Below are 15,777 nucleotides of genomic sequence, written 5' to 3'. Positions count from 1 at the left end.
TTTTCAGTATTAAAAGACCAGATCTTGCCGCCAGTCTTGTCAGCCAAGGAAGCTCAGCTGCTGTGAGGTTCCCAGTAATGAGATTCTTCCAGGCGAGACGCTTTTTGGGAGTACAAAACAGGCGTGGCAACACTCTGTGGCAAAGTTGCCCTCCTCCTCCTCCTCCTCCTCCTGCATATCCTTCGCCTGCCCTTTTGAAACGGACGACGTGCTTGTGTAGTTGTGTATTCATTACATTTTGTACAGGGTTTGCTTCTGTTAGAGAAGAAACCACAGCTCGGACTCTTCTTTCTGCTTCCATCACAACAGCTTTACCCAAAAAGATCCAATTCCAGCCTAATTAGCTTAGGAAAGGCAGAGGAAGGGGGGCGGGTGGGGGGAAGCTGTTTTACAGACCACCCAGATAAACTCTGCTTCCACTCCAGGTCTGCAAAAAGGCTGTATTGCTATCCTGGTTCCTTTGCCCCTGGAAGCAACAAAGCCAGAGGTGGGGGAAAAAGGAAAATATATAATATATTTAGGCTTCGGTAAAGCATTCGACAAAGTAGACCACAACCTACTTCTTGGTAAGCTAGAAAAAAGTGGGATAAATAGCCTCACCACCAGATGGACTCACAACCGACTGACAAACTGTACCCAACGAGTGGCCCTTAATGGGTCTAAGTCTACACGGAGGGAAGTAGGCAGCAGGGTGCCACAAGGTTCCGTCTTAGGGCCAGGACTCTTCAATATCTTCATAAACAACTTAGGTGAGGGAACAGAAGGGAAACTTACCAAATTTGCAGGTGAAACTAAACTGGCAGGAATAGCTAACACCCAAGAAGATACACTAGAATACTGGGACGTATCTAACAAAATGAAATTCAATGTAGAGAAAAGTAAAGTCCTACACTTGGGCAAGAAAAACCAAAAGGATACATATAGACTGGGTGAAATCAGGCGTAATAGCACTAACTGGGAAAGGGATCTCGGAGTCTTAGTGGACAACCAGCTAAATACAAGCCAGCCATGTGCAGCAGCAGCCAAAAAAGCCAATGCAATCCTAAGTTGCATTAACAGAGAGATACAATCAAGATCAAGTGAGGTACTAATACCACTCCCAACCTAGAAATAAGGAGAAATTTCCTGACAGAGCAATCAACCCATGGAACAGAAGTTGCCTTCGGAAGTTGTGGGAGCTTCATCCCTGGAAGCTTTCAAGAAGAGACTGGACTGCCATCTGTCAGAAACGGTGTAGGGTCTCCTGCTTGGGTGGGGGGGTTGGACTAGATGACCTACAAGGTTCCCTCCCAACTCTGTTCATGTGTAATAATGCTGTTTGAACCTCCCGAATGCAGTGGGCGTGGAAGGAGCTGCTTGTATGAATGCTTTGATCTGCTAGTTCCAGCAATGAAGAAAAGAGTAGAAGGTCTGATTTCTTTCTCTGAAGGCAGAGAGCAGGATCCGCAGGGTAGGAGCTGGGGAGGAGGAGGAGGAGGAGGCTGGGGAGACTCACCCACATCTATTCCACTGGGCATCAAGACCAGGTGAGCAGCAGCAGCCATATTCCTTGGATGGCCTCATCAGTTCCTGCCACTGCAGAAGGCTGAAGCGCCCAGACAGCCGGGGCAGGAGCTGACCCCAGGGCTGACCCCAGGGCCAGAGTCTGGGTGCGTTTGCTGGCTCAGAGCCCCTCCGGCTTGGGGGAGGAGGGTCAGCCTGCAGAGGCAGCCTGGGCTTGAATGGGGCATTGGGGCAGATAAGAGAGTGAGCCCCAAACTCACAGCAAGCTGCCCAAGGCCCTTTGGGCACAGGCAAGGGCACGACCCTGACCAGGGGGAGAGGCAGGGCAGCCCTTTCTGGCAAGGACCCAGGATAAGCAGGCGCCACGTTGCTCCAAGATCCGCAGCGGTGATCCACCAGCCCCGCCCACCCAACGATCAGGAACAGAACTCTAACCAGTAAACACCAGGTAGTCCTCCCTTAGTGACCACAATTGGGACCAGCAATTCGGGGGTTAAACAGAAAATCACATGAGTGCAACTGTGCTTACAATTTTGCAACTCCTCTGGTTCCTAAGTGAGGTAGTCACTAAGTGAAAAACCACACAACTGCCATTTACAATCTTGCTTCAGCTTTCCACACTGTCCAGTTTTCATTCTGCTTGTTGCAAGTGAATTGCGACACACACAAACGGCAGCCTCACTTGACTGAGAGGCCGAGGTGCCACAATGGTCACAAAGGCAAGAACAGATTGCAAAGTTAGTTTTCAGTACCGTCGTAACGTCAAATGACCACTGCACAAGGCAGTCAGTAAGCAAGGATTACCTATATATCTGATAAGGTCTGCTTTGTTTTAATTATTTGTTTACCGTGTGATTTTTATTTGGGTTTAATGTTGCTGATGCTGCCCTGAGACGTGATTGTGATATGAGCAAGTGCTATACAACTCAAGCCTACAACGCAAGAAGAGCACAGGATCCGTCTCCTGCTACACAGTCACTCAGCCAGCTGTGCCGTCTTTGGGGGGCTCCCTCCACACCCCACGCGGAGGCCGGGGCATCTCTTCTCCTGCAGGATCCCTCTCTCTGCCCCCTCCTGGATTCCCTTCCTCACTCCCTGCCCAGATCGTGCTCCGCTCACACCCAACGTGGGAAGAGGCGTCCGCTGGGTTTGCCCATAACCTCCCACCGGCCTGCTAGCCAGAGTCGGATGTCCCCACTGAAGCCGGTTCCGCTGCAGCCAAAGTCCCCAGAGGCCTCCTCACTGGCCTCTCAAGGCGGCTTCTTGGTACATGGAGCACCTGGTTGTTGTTTGCGGAAAGTGGCAGGGATGGGGGGGGGGTGCAATTTCAGCAAATAAAGAGCAGAGAATAAAAGGAAAACCACACCTGGCTTCATAAAAGGCAACGGCAGCCGCCCAAACTACGGCATAACAGTTGGACAGGATTCCCTCAGCTGCTCCCTCCGGCACCCCTTTGGCCCCACAGGGCTCGGCTCTTCCGCCCCCCGTCATTACCCTGAGGCCAAAGACAGGACTTGCGCCCCTCCGAGCCCCCCCGAAAGGAGGCAACACTCCCGGTCCTACCTTGACCCCCGGATGCGGAACTCGGCCAGGGCCCGGCTCATCTTGGAGGCTGCCGTGGGGTGGTCTTTGCCGTGGGCGATGACCTTCACCAGGAGCGAGTCGTAGTGGGGGGAGATGACGGCTCCCTGGAAGGCAGAGGCGCTGTCCAGGCGGATGCCCATCCCCTCGCCGCTCCGGAAGACCTGGAGGAAAGGGGCCAGAGGTCGAGACCTGTCCGGGAATCACAGCGTGGACTTTCTGCACGTGCACCGGGGAAGAGGCAGGCGCACCCAACTGCAGAGCCTGGAGCCCCTCTTCCCCCACCCCCCACCCCTCTGGCCTTGTGGGGGGTGCGCACCTGTTTATGTACACACCACCAATGACACCCATGGCCAGCACAGATGCGGTCGATGTCAGGCACAACAGGGACCCTATTCCTGCCAAGGCCCAAGGGCGCCTCAGTCAGTGCCAAGCTCTGGAGCTGCTTTGCCTCGCCCAGGACTGGCCCTTGCCTGCAATGCCCCGCGTGGGAAGCGCTTTAAGAAAGCCCTGGGGCTTCACACACACACAACACGCAACAGCCTTCCGCTTTGGGGCCCTTTGCCGGCTGCTGCTCCTCTTCGTGGAGATGCATCCGCACTTGGCCGCTTAAGGGTGGCGTGTTTGGAAGGACGGCATCCATGAGACCCCACTCTGGACACCCAGAAATAGTTGCCTGAACTTGGACCACCCGGGGAGGAAGGCCGTGCCCAGGGAGAGAGGAAAAGAGGCCCCGGATGGGATGATGCCATCCAGGGAAGCAGTGGTGCCCAGGACTGGCCAAGGCCTTGTGGAGGAGACCCGCGTGACTCCGACTCTTCCGGAAGGCCCTGCTGGCTTGGGAGGGGCGGGAGGACGACTGAGGCCGGGTCTCTGTTCCTTAGGCCAGGCCTTGCCCAGGGCCCCCGGGGTGGTGGTGGGGGGGCTGGGGGGGTGCAGAGCCAAGTGCAGCTGGCAGATGCTGCTTCTCCTCCTCTGTTGTACCTGACAGCTGGTCTGAGTCTTCAGTGCTTGAACTGCCACAATAACATTTTGATTTAGATGTTGTAAACCAGGCAGACAATTAGGTTTGAATCGATTAGGCAGGACTTACAATTGAAATAAAACGAAAAGTACCCCAAACCAATTGGGGAAAGCAGAGCAGGGGGCTTCTGCTATGGACGTTTTCCAGTCCTGAGTGGCGACTCTCATTGGGTTCCATCAAAGGTCAGGAGTGGTGCAGAAGCTACGTCCAGCCATCTTACTCTGCACCTGCTGCAGGAATTCTCCACCACAGGAGGATCCTGACTTCCAAGTGGCCTGAGATCAAAGAGCTGCAGGCCCTTTAGAGGCCATGTAGCCCAGCCTTCTGCTCAGAGCAAGATTTGCTATTGCTCCGGCCTCCAGCGTCTCTTTGAAGACTCCAGCCAAGAGATTTCCAGCTGCCACAGGCCGACTCTGCCACTGGCTCACAGCTCTTGTGGTCAGAAGCGCCTCCCACGCCTCTCCTCTAGCCTTCCTCAGACACACACACACCCCCCCCCCGTTTGTCTCTGTCCTTCTGGAACTGGGCAGGGGGCTCCATCCGAGGCCTGACCAGGGCGAGAGGAGGACCAGCCCCTCCCAGGACCTGCTCCTTGTAACCCACCCCAAGGAAGCTACAGCACCCAGCTGGCTCACATTTAACTCGGGGCATCCACATCCCTTTGACAAGCACCTCCACTATCAAGCCAGGTTTGCTCCAACCAAGAGTTGAGCCTTTTGTTTTTCTACCTGCCACACCATCCCTGCCTCCCTGCCTGACAGGCCAGTTCTTCTCCCCAGCGTCTTCCCGGGGATCCTTTCGCCCTCTCCTCCTGTGGGGGAGGGAGACCACATGCAGGCTGTAAACTACGTCTGAACTGCCCGTTTCACGCCAAAGGAGATGAGGCGAGCAGGATCCAGTCTGGGCCAGTCCGTCTTCCGAGCTGCAGGGTCTGCCGGAGAGGATTTCCCTGAGGACGGGCTGCAGCCCAAGTCCAGCGGAAGGCAGAACCACCGGTCCCTGTGACCAACCGACCCAGGTGGGATCCTGCAACTTTATCCTGGGACACGTAGATTTGCCTTCCTCCGTGAGTCATGGGTGTGCATGTGTGTGTGTGTGTGTGTGTGTGTGTGTGTGTGTGTGTGTGTAGTGAGAGGGGGGAGTCCAGAGTGGGATCCTTCCCTTTCGGCCAGCAAGCTCCGTCCCCTGAGAACCCGGGAGTCGCTCTTCCTAACTGAGTCAGGGAGACTTTCCAGATTCTGCTTGGCTCGTTGGTCGTTTTTCTCGGCAGCCTCGGGACTCAGCTGAGCCTGGGGAATTAGAAGGGGCCCGTCTAAAGCAGGCAGGCAGGCAGAGGAAGCCCTGCCCCACTTTCCCCCACAGCACCGATAAACGGAACCCAGCAAGACGCTCCTGGCTGCGTCCGGACAGAAGGCTTAACCAGCCTAGCGCTTCCATTCCCACACCAAGCTCAGCCTGGTTAGCATTCATCTTCACTCGCGTGGGACGGCTTAGTGTGTGTCCTGTGAACCCAGCAGTTTCCTTAGCTTATCATTGCGCGCATGTTCTGCAAACTTGAACAACGAGACAATTCCGAAATCAAGGTGGTTGAGGGATGCACTGCGGCGATAATTCCCGCCTCACCACAGACAGGAATGAAACCTTGAACTAGCTCAGATTTCCTGTTTCTAAGAGGCCGGGGGGGCTGGGTGCAGAGGACAGGTAGGAAGGTCACTTGATCACACAAACCCTGCAGGCTGCAGCGAGGAGGAGTGGAGGAAGGAGATCAGTTACAGCCTCCCCTCCAAATTAGGGATGACAACTCCCCGGAGCACAACAGCGCGTCTCTCCCCCCCTCCCTGCTTCTTTCCTTGCCAACAAAAGAAAATCCTTGGCGAGGTTGTGGGAGCTGCACCTGGGTGGGTCTGCCTGTTGCAGAGCAGAGCCCGCCTGTCTCCTTGGCAGAAGCTGCGGGGGGGACCTCTGCCCTGACCCCCCTCTTCCTGCTCCCCTCCCCTCCTGCCTCATTTGCTGTGCCCCCTGAGAAGACACCACCGGAGAGAGGTCTGGCTTTCACCACCAGCCGCAACCTGGCCCCACCCATTGCTCCATCCCAGGGAGAGGCAGGGCAGCAGCATCACTGGACGTGTGAACGGCCAAGTTAGGGGGGGAAAGGAACCCAAAGCCGAAATGTGTTAATAGCATCAATCAGAGTGTCACTAAACTGTGGAAAGGGTTCTAGTTCTGCAGAAATTTTCGTTGAAGTTTTGGAAAGCGAAGAAGCCCACAACAACGTAAACAAACGGGTGTGGCTAGCGGGCTTTGCAGTTAGGGAGGAAACATGGCAATCACCTTGGAAGGAGGAAGGCAAGGACAGTTGTGTAAACCTAACTCGTTTAGCTCTCGGGAAGAAGAGAGAATGAGAAAGAAACTCAAAAAAAAAACACCCCGCCTTGATTCTCTCAAACTTTCAGGATGTTATGATATGTGACAGTAATAAAGTGGAACTCCAGGAGTTCTTGTGGGATCCGTTTCCTCACTTGGAAGGGCCGGGCCTGGGTCCAATTCTCCCATTCCCAGAGTCAGAAGAACTGGGAGAAAGTGAGGAAGCCCTCAACCATCGCAGTAGACAGACTTTTTTCCCCCCCTCGCATGCCCTACAGAACTGGACTTAGCATCCGGGTCTGCCCACGCAGGGTGCAGCCGGTTGGGTCTTTGCCCCGAGGGGCCATGTGGGCAGACGACCTTCCCTCTTTTTTTGTGGAAGAAGAACGGGGAGGAACCCTGGGAAGCCCAAGGTACCCAGAGGGCCATTCAGGAGGGACTGAAGACGACGCCCCTGTTCCAGAGCGGAGAGTTGGGACTGTCCTCCCAATCCCTCTTCCGGGGCTGGGGGGGGTTGCCTAGCCACTCCCTCCCCCCAGTCTAGCAACTTCCGGTTTCTTTCTCCAGCCGTTTCTGCTATTCTTTTCCCATAATATTCACCAGGAGAAGCAGAACGAAGCACCAGGCCGAAAGAGCTTGCGGCCCAGGGGCATTCATCTTGGTTGTCTGAGGCGTTGTGTGAATGCAACCAAACCATCCAAGACAAGGCTAACAATATAATGATGAAAGTAACATCGGCTGGTTCTAGTTTCTGGCGTCCCCTTAATTTGTCTCTTGGAGAACTAGATGCAGCCCGGTGTGTGTGTGTGTGTGTGTCTGGAATGGCAACTGCAAAGAGGGAGGGAGGACAGCATGCCTGGAGCCGTAGACCTGGCCTAGTGACCCTTTTTATGTGGCCCTCCTGCTCCACCCACCCCTTTCCAGATCCATGCGGAGGACCCCGCAGGGCCCCCCTCAGCTGCTGGCTGCCTCCCTCCCATCAGCGCCTCCCTGGGTCTTAAAGGTCCCAAGGTAAACTGTCTCGGGACCATCACTCCAGGGAGGAGGAGGAGGCCAGATAAAAATTGGACGGTGATCTAATGTGACTGAACTGCCTCCTCTCAAGAGAGCTGCAGAGGACCTGCTGATTTCAGGAAATCAGATTTGCAGTTGCTTCTTTACTATTTCCAAGAGCAGCTCACCCAACTCCTTCTCAAGCTGTTCATTAGCTGCGGTTCGATTGATTATGTGTTCAGAAAAAAAAACTCCTGGACTGGTGGCTTTTGAAGAGCAATTTCTTCACATCTGCATTTACTGAAAACAAAGTCGGATTCTGTTTCAGCTACCAACGTGCAAACTGTTCCAAGTGGGAAGGGGGAGGGCGAGAAAGAAAACTTAAATTCCTTGAAGGCCCTACACTGAAAGATCATACAGAGTCAGGGGCAGGAGGACAGTTAACCCCACCCCCCAATTCATCATCAAGGAGGCCAAGCCTTGGCTGTCCCAGGAACCCAAAAGCACCCACAGCTTGTCTGGGGGGTGCCCTGTAGTCCTTCCAAAGATCTTTTGCCTGGCGGAACTTGGAAAAGCGGCAAGAGAGGCAGCAATTTGCTCCGTGGGGCCAAGGAAGCCCGAGGGAAGGTGGAAGGAGGCATATTCCCTCGCGGAGAAAGGAGAGAAAGGTCAACAGGAGAGGGAGATGCCGAGCGCCTGGATCTCAGGAGGCAAAGCTTCTTCCCGTGATGTCCTTCTGGCCCACAGGAGGCGTTGCTGCAGATGGTGTCGCACCAAGAGCGCCCTCTGTCTTCAAGAACAGGGAAACGCAAAGGCGGGTTGACCGCTCTGCTTAGTGGCATCGGGGTGAGAAGCCCCTGGGACCCGCCAGCTGAGCGTGAGCAAGTAACGCCCTGGCTGAAGCCGCTCTGGCATCCTGGGTCCGGTCCTGACCAAGGGAGAGGCTGGGAGGCTGCCCGGGGTGGGTGGGGGGGTGGGTGGGGGGCTGGCGTCCAGCCCCAGGGAGAACCTGCTGAGCTTGCAAGGCAGAAGATGGGGAGGGGCGGGGAGGGGAGGCAGGTGACCAAGGCTGCCCCAAGGAGCCTCAGGCGAAGGGGAGCGTTTGCTGGAAGAATCCCCCGGACAGACGGACGGTGCCATGGCCGGAAGAAACAAGCAGAGCCGGCCTGGCATTATCTCCCCCCAAGATCAGGGATAAGGAAAGGCAGAAATCCACCCTCAGCTCCTTTCCTTCTCCTCCGCCTGACTTTGCTTCCTCGGGCTCTCAAAGTCTCTTTGACCTCAAGAAGGCAGGGAAGAGAAACGGCTTTCTTCCAAATTCGTCTTTAATTGCAGGCTGTTCTCAGGGAGCTGGAGACGCCGGCATTGGAGGGGAGGCTTGGCAGGGAAGGGAGGGAGGGAGGGAGGGAGGGAGGGAGCAACCTGGAACCAAGGCCCAAGGGGGGCCCTGCACGAAGGGGGAGCAGGAGGCTCCTGGGCCCCCGGGCTCTTCCCAGGACAACTTCCGTTGGAGGACTGGGGGGGGGGAGAGGCAAACCCCGGAGCCCAGACAGCTCAGGGTCCCCTTGCCCCCCCCCCCCGGGAGTCAGGCAAGGGCTCCCCACTCCCTTCAATACTAAGAAATGGGGGGGGGGGGAACCTGCTCTGCCCCAAAGAATAAAATTAGGTAAAAACATCGTCCTGCCGGCTCTTCTGGATTAGAAGCCCCTTCCTTGGGCTGGTATGCACCAAGCGGCTGTCGGAGGGACAGAGAGGTTTTGCAAGCGGAAAGGAAGGAAGGAAGAGAAGAGCCCACGAATTATTCTAGGGGGGGCAGCATAATCACCTTCAGAAGGTCTTGTTTGCAATCACGCTTCTCTTCCTGAGAATGAGAGAAAGGGGGGGAGGCAGAGCTACTTGGAGAGTAAATGGGAGGGAGGGAGGGGGAGGAAAAGCTTTGTGGGACAAAGAGGAGGGAGGTGGGCCAAGCCTGGCATCCTAAGACCTGCAGAGAAGGAGCAGGCTGAAGACGAGGGGCAGAAGGACAGGGGCCTGGCCTGGCAGACCCCCAGCCCCCAGGGAGCAGGAAAGGCCTTGGACACGGATGCCCACCTGCCCTGCCCCACTGGCCCAGGGAAGCCAACCCTTGGGATGAGGCCACCCTCCTCTGACGCGGAAGGGCAAAGACAGGGAAGCCTTTGGATCTGGCAGAAGCCCTTGCTGGGCCAAGAGATGGAAAAAAGCTGGAAATACAGAAATGATGGAGTACAATTGGGAGGAGAGCCAGAGCAACTGTTGGGAGGCACCCCAGAAACACCCCGCTTGTGACCAGCCAAGAGCTGACCGCACCCCATCCAGGACTCTTTTTAATTGCACCCCTCTCCAATGAGAGGGTCTCCCGGAAATGCCCCCCAAGCAATCTTTTAAAACACGAGATGACTAGAAACAACTGTGGACAGAGGCTGAGAAAGGAAGATTTTGCCATACCCCCAAATATCAGTTATATGTTCCAGAAATTTGAAGGAGGGAGCATATAAAAGAATATTTGCTTCAGAAAGTTGTTGTGCAGGTACAAATTTGCTCATCGACTTAGGTAGATGCTTGATTTATTTTTCTGTGTTCCATAAATCTAATGTTTTTACTGCTCTATACAAATGTGAATCCCTGTCTTCCTTTCCTTCCTTCAAGCCGTGCAGGAAGAAATTAATTTTATTTATAATTTTCTGATCGTCTGCAGTCAAAGGAAGTGCAGGGAGTTGGGAACATCTCAAAAATAAAGTCACACACGTTCCTGGATGCTGCCGTTTAAAAGGTGGCAGACAGGACGGCTGCGGCGGCTGCTGCTGGGTGCTCTGGGCTGAGCCAGACTGGCAGAAGCACCCGGGGCCTGGGCAGGAGGGGCATCCTCTAGGGCAGGGGAGGGGAGGACTTTTGCAAACGCGTGCTGCTATTTTATGCCGATCTTTGATTGGCTAACAATATTGGAAAGTTTACAGCTTGTACCGTGTCAAACGTATTTATATTTTTCTTCCTATCCTCAGATGAGGGTAGATTTTATGCTTGACCAGATAGATCCAAGTTTGCATTTTTTATTCAATATTACAATTGCAGCTCAAAGGAACAGCAGAAAGACTTATCTGAATGAGTTATGGAGACCTCTTTACCATGCCTGCCCCCCCCATCTCCCCGCTTATCTCCTCCGTGCCCCAGAAACCTCAAGGGGAGCCACACTGCGGCCTCCTACCTCAATCCGGCCTGTGTCTGGCTGGAACCCACGAGCAGGGTCCTCGGTCGTCACACGGCACTGGATGGCACAGCCGTTGATGCGCACGTTCTCCTGCTTCAGGCCCAGCTCTGGCAGACTCTTCCCCTCGGCGATGTGGATTTGGGCATGGACAAGATCCACACTGCGAAGCATAGGAGGAAGCAGCTGAGACCAACCTATGGCTGCAAAGCATGCCACAGCTGTGCCACACAGGTGGCCAGCTAGCTAGAGAACACAGGACGCCACCTTAAGAGGGCGCAGGGAGCTCCACAAGCTCAGCTTTAGGAGGACTGCAGCCTTCTCCAGTGAGGCAAAACCATGCACATCTGAAGATGACCATCGACCATAGAACAATAGGGCTGGAAGGGACCCTAGAGGCTGTCCAGCCTCCAGTTATGGAGCACCCACAATTTCTGGAGAGAAGTCGTTCCACTGATGGTTCCTACCGTCAGCAAATTGCTCCTTAGCTCTAGGTTGGTTCTCTCTTTAATGATCTTCCACCTGTTATTTCTTGTCCTGCCCTCCGGTGCTTTGGAGAATAATTCCTTCTTTTCTGCGACAGCCCTTTAGATACTGGAAGACCACTTTCACGGCACTGCTAGCCTTTCTCCTCGTAAGACTAGATATGTCCAGTTCCCTCAATTGTTCATCGTATGGTTTAGCCTCTTGACCCCTTCTCATCCTTGCGGCTCTACTCTGCACTCTTTCTAGAGTACATCTTTTGTGAATTGTAGGGACCAAAACTGTATGCAGAGTTCCAAGGATGGTCTCACTAACGGAGTATCACTTCATGCGATCTTGAAATTACTTCTCTGCCAATGTTGTATCTCGGACTGCATTAATTTATTTGGCAGCTGCAGCACATTTCTTGCTCCTACTTAAGTGGTTGTCAGCGTTCCAGTAAACCTCCATTCCAGCCAATAACTCCGAGACCGACATCTCTCAAAAGTTCCTTTTATTTGGATAGTAACTGGCTCAACTGTGGAATCCCGAATCTGAAAGTTTCGGGCTTCCTTGCAATAAGTAAAAACTACAAAATCCATCCCCTGCACCCATCACCACATCCCATGGCCCAATCACCATCCGTCCCACTTCCTTTCACTATGCGCAACACGGCCTGACCTTGAATCAGGAAAAGAATGTTGTTATGTCTAACTAGATCTACTCCAATGAATTCCCCCCTCCCACTTTCCCAGGCCCAATTGTGGCAGCGTGGGAGCACCGGATCTCAATGCGGCTTCCAAAACTGACAGTGGTGATCTACCAGGACACCTAAATCTCTGTCACAGTTGCTACTGCTGAACCAGGTACCTATAGATACCTATATATCAGTGCATTTGATTTTTCTTGCCTGTGTGTGGGACCTTACTTTTCTCACCACTGACTGGTATTTTATTGTCATAAGGTCCAGGGTTCAGATCTGTCCAGGTCCTTCTGAATCTTGAGTTCATCATCTAAAGTGCTAGCTATTCTCCCGCAGCTTGGTGTCCTCTGCAAACATGAGGAGTTCTCCTTCGTCCCCCTCATCCAGATCATTAGGAAGAGACTGAAGAGAACTGGGCTTAAGACAAACCCCTGGGATGTCCCACCGCATGTTCCCCTCCATGGAGATGTGGTTCCCTTGAGGGCAACCCACAGAGTGTGATTGGTCAGCCAATTGCGAATCTATTGGACGGTGATACTGTCTATCCCACACAGTTCTATCTTATCAAGGGGGCATCTGTGGTCTACTTGGACAAGTATCTTACCGAAATCTAAGTAAACTATGTCTACAGCATTTCCCTTATCCACTAATTTAGTCATTTTGTCCCAAAAAAGCAATAAGATTTGTCTGGCGTCATCTGCTTTTGACAAACCCGTGCTGGCTTCTAGTCACTGTCTTGTTCATTTCTAGGTGCTCACAAATGCACTGCTTGGTTATCTTTTCCAGGGTCTTTCCAGGGGGAATTGAGGTCAGGCTCATTGATCTCTAGTTTCCTGAATTTAATTTCCCCCTTTTTGTAGACTGGAACCACGTCAACTCTTTTCCAGTCCTCCGGTATGTTCCCGGAGTTTTGGAAGATTTTGTTCAGGGGTTTCAGCTTCACGTCTGACGATCTGAACTGATCTAAAGTGTTCTATTACCGTTTCCTTGTCTCTTTTTAACTTGCCTTCCTATTCTGTCTCCCACGGTGCTGCTTTTGATAGGTTAGGCTACTTTTTCCTTTTGTGTGAAGACAAACACAAAGAATGAATTAAGCCATCCCACTTTCTACCCACTACCTATATATCCTCCTTGCCATCTTCCCCCACTCGTGGACCAAATGTCTCCTTGCATTTTTTTTCTTGCTTCTGAAAGAAACTTTTTAAAGATTATTTTTGGCATTTGTTTCAAGTCTTAGTTCCTCCTGAGGCTTAGCTTTTGTCCTGGTGGGTTCAGGCTATGGCTGGTCATCTGTTTTAGTGATAGGGCCCTCTTTCAATTTACATAACTAGGGAGGCGTCTTGTGGCTTGTGGGTGGACGGATCGACATAAGGGAGGGACCTTTTTCTGAAGAAAAAAATTAAAAATTAACAGGCACACACACGCATGAGCTGGGAGGACTCTGGTGGGAGGCTGGGAACTGAGGCGGCTTTTGCTGTCCTCCCTTTAAAACCAGCCGCCTCTCCTGACTGGCCCCATTCAGACTCTGGTGTTTGTGCAGATGGATCCGGGCTTCTGGCTTTGGACTGGAAAGAGATCGTTTCTGCAGAGCACCGGCTCCCTTTTCCTTCCTGGTGGGAGCTGAAGGATTCAGTGACCCATCAACCCGTTCACTCCTGCCATTACCAGCCAGGGTATTCCTCACCCAAGATCTCCACTGTCCACCGTCCAGGGGTTCTTGCTCCGTCCTCTGCCTGTTCCTGGGATCCTCTGCCCTCCCTCCTCTCCTGCAGCTTAGGAGACCTGGCCAGGGAAGGGCTGATCCCAGAGGGGCAGAGTCGGCACGTTGCAAACCACCCCCAAGCTGGGTCAGGGAGAAGCTGGGCGCCCTTCTCTGCTCAGCCCTCCAATGCCCCTTCTTCCCCAAGGGGCCTCAGCCGGGAAACAGCCGTGCTTCCCCACACACACACACCTGCCCCACAGGCCAAGGGGGGCCTGCCTTCACAGAGAGGCTCTCGGTGGCAGAGCGCACAGCTATTTTTAATCCGGGGTTGAGGTAACAGATCTCCCTCCTGCTCTCACATATAAAAGCATCTAACTGCAGATTGATTTTTTTCTTTTAATGGCTTCCTATTTATGTGGGGCCGTAAAAGCCGTGCCTGCCTCTTTGGCTTCGGGTCCCTGTAAGGGGAAAGGGGTCCCTCCTCACAAGAGAAGCCCCCTCCCTCAAATGGTCCCTCCCCAGAAACCAGGGCTGGCACTGCCCTCCTTTGCCAGAACAGCCCTGGCCAGAATCCACCCCGAAAAAACCCAGTTAAGCCCAACACGGAGCCTGCTGGGAAGAAAAGCTAAGAGAAAAGAACCGCAATTTAGCCACGGGGCAGAAGGACATCGATGGATCATGATGGCCCAGTTGTTTTCAAGGATCAGTTCACTCTTTCTAAATTTAGTCTTTGCGCCCTGAATGCCCAGAACAAGTTTTGAGTTCAGTCGTTTTAGCGCTTTTGTGATTCCCAAGTACTGATACAAAATCTTAATTCCAGTTTGAGAAAGAAAAGAAAAACCCAACCACCTATCAATTATGGCCTGCCATAGGTCTCAGATTATCATCTTTATTCTGAAGTCAGTGGGGTTTTTTTTTCAGTGTTCTAGATGAGGGGCAGAAGGAGAACTCATCCAAATTGCAGAGTCGCTCCCATCTGGGAAAAAAACACTGGAAGGTTTTTTTTCAAGATTTAGAAGAATCTTGTCCAAGTTGATGCTTGAGCACTTAGGCAGGAAAAGCCAAAACCAAAAGGTTTAGACAGCAACAGGCAGCCCCTGGCTCAGCAGGACGAGATCCCGGTGAAAGGGATCTGGGAGCCCGGAAAGGTCACCACTTCAGCAGGAGCCAGCAGGTCCGACAGCTGCCAAGAGAGCTGATGGCTCCAGGAACTCGTGGGGGGAGGGGGGAGACGGAGACTGGACATCCGTTGTCCAGGAGGGTGTAAGGCAGGGGTGTCCAACCTTGGTAACGTTAAGCCTGGAGGACTTCAACTCCCAGAATTCCCCAGCCAGCTTTGCTGGCTGGGGAATTCTGGGAGTTGAAGTCCTCCAGGCTTAACGTTACCAAGGTTGGACACCCCTGGTGTAAGGTCTCCTCCCTTCCTCCAGCTATCCGGTTTGATGTTCTGATTTTGTGAATTAGACTTCTTTGGAATCCTGGGTTGGGATTACCAAATGTTGAGACACTTTTCTTCAAAATTATGCACCTATTTTATACCTGAGTAAATTGATTACATTTTGATTTTGAGAGCTAAATGTTCAATATCGGGCTTAGCGAACCGTGTTTTGTATTTTACTCCAACTCAGAACTCCTCCTCGGTGAACACAAACCCCAGCCTTCTGCAGAAGTGTCTCTCCACTTGTTCCTTTCTTAGCAAGGAAGTTGCGCAAAACAAATCTTATTTACGCACAGAAACCCTGCATATGAAGTCTCCCCAATAGGTTGATTTCTTTGTTGCCTATCAGTTCCAGGGCAGGCATGGCAAAATTCGCCTGGTCTCTGCGGAAAACCCGGGCCCATTCAAAACAGTGGCTCCCCGTTACAATATGCACAGGTTGGACATTCCTACTTTGATACAGGGGGCATTAATGGAAGATAGCCTTCCAATCATTAATTCGTTAAATGTGTGCTCCACGTTCCCGCCTGAAGGAGCAACAACATTATGCCTCTTTTACTTTTTGAGTACCGTCGTGGGGTTCTTTTGTTCTAATGGTTTGGTGCTTATTTCGTAGGTAACACTTGTGTACCATCCAGAAAACCTCCAGTGTTCCATTAAATACAAATACAATATTAATGCAGTTCATTCTAAGTAAAAGGTAAAATACCAGTCGCAAGAGAAACACTGCGTCTGCAGAGATTCAAGACACGGGAAACGTCCCCTGGGCTCTGCAAGTGGGCTG

At 52.8% G+C, this 15,777-nt stretch overlaps 1 protein-coding gene across 1 annotated transcript in view; it reads right to left on the bottom strand.

The window, feature by feature from the left end:
• LOC148129499 (pyruvate carboxylase, mitochondrial-like) overlaps positions 1–15,777 on the bottom strand; it is a 44,119-nt gene that overhangs the window by 10,277 nt on the left and 18,065 nt on the right. The window contains exons 9-10 of the mRNA XM_087943699.1: positions 10,689–10,851; positions 3,067–3,248 (exon numbers count right to left, since the gene is read on the bottom strand). Coding sequence (XP_087799825.1) covers positions 3,067–3,248; positions 10,689–10,851 — 345 coding nt within the window. The remainder of the gene's footprint in view (positions 1–3,066; positions 3,249–10,688; positions 10,852–15,777) is intronic.

This window comes from Notechis scutatus, chromosome 14, assembly GCF_049901735.1.
Source record: "Notechis scutatus isolate UNSWTSFEM ecotype Mainland chromosome 14, rNotScu1.2, whole genome shotgun sequence".
In the NCBI taxonomy this organism is placed as follows: Eukaryota; Metazoa; Chordata; class Lepidosauria; order Squamata; family Elapidae; genus Notechis; species Notechis scutatus.
This window is presented reverse-complemented; position numbering and strand designations above follow the sequence as displayed.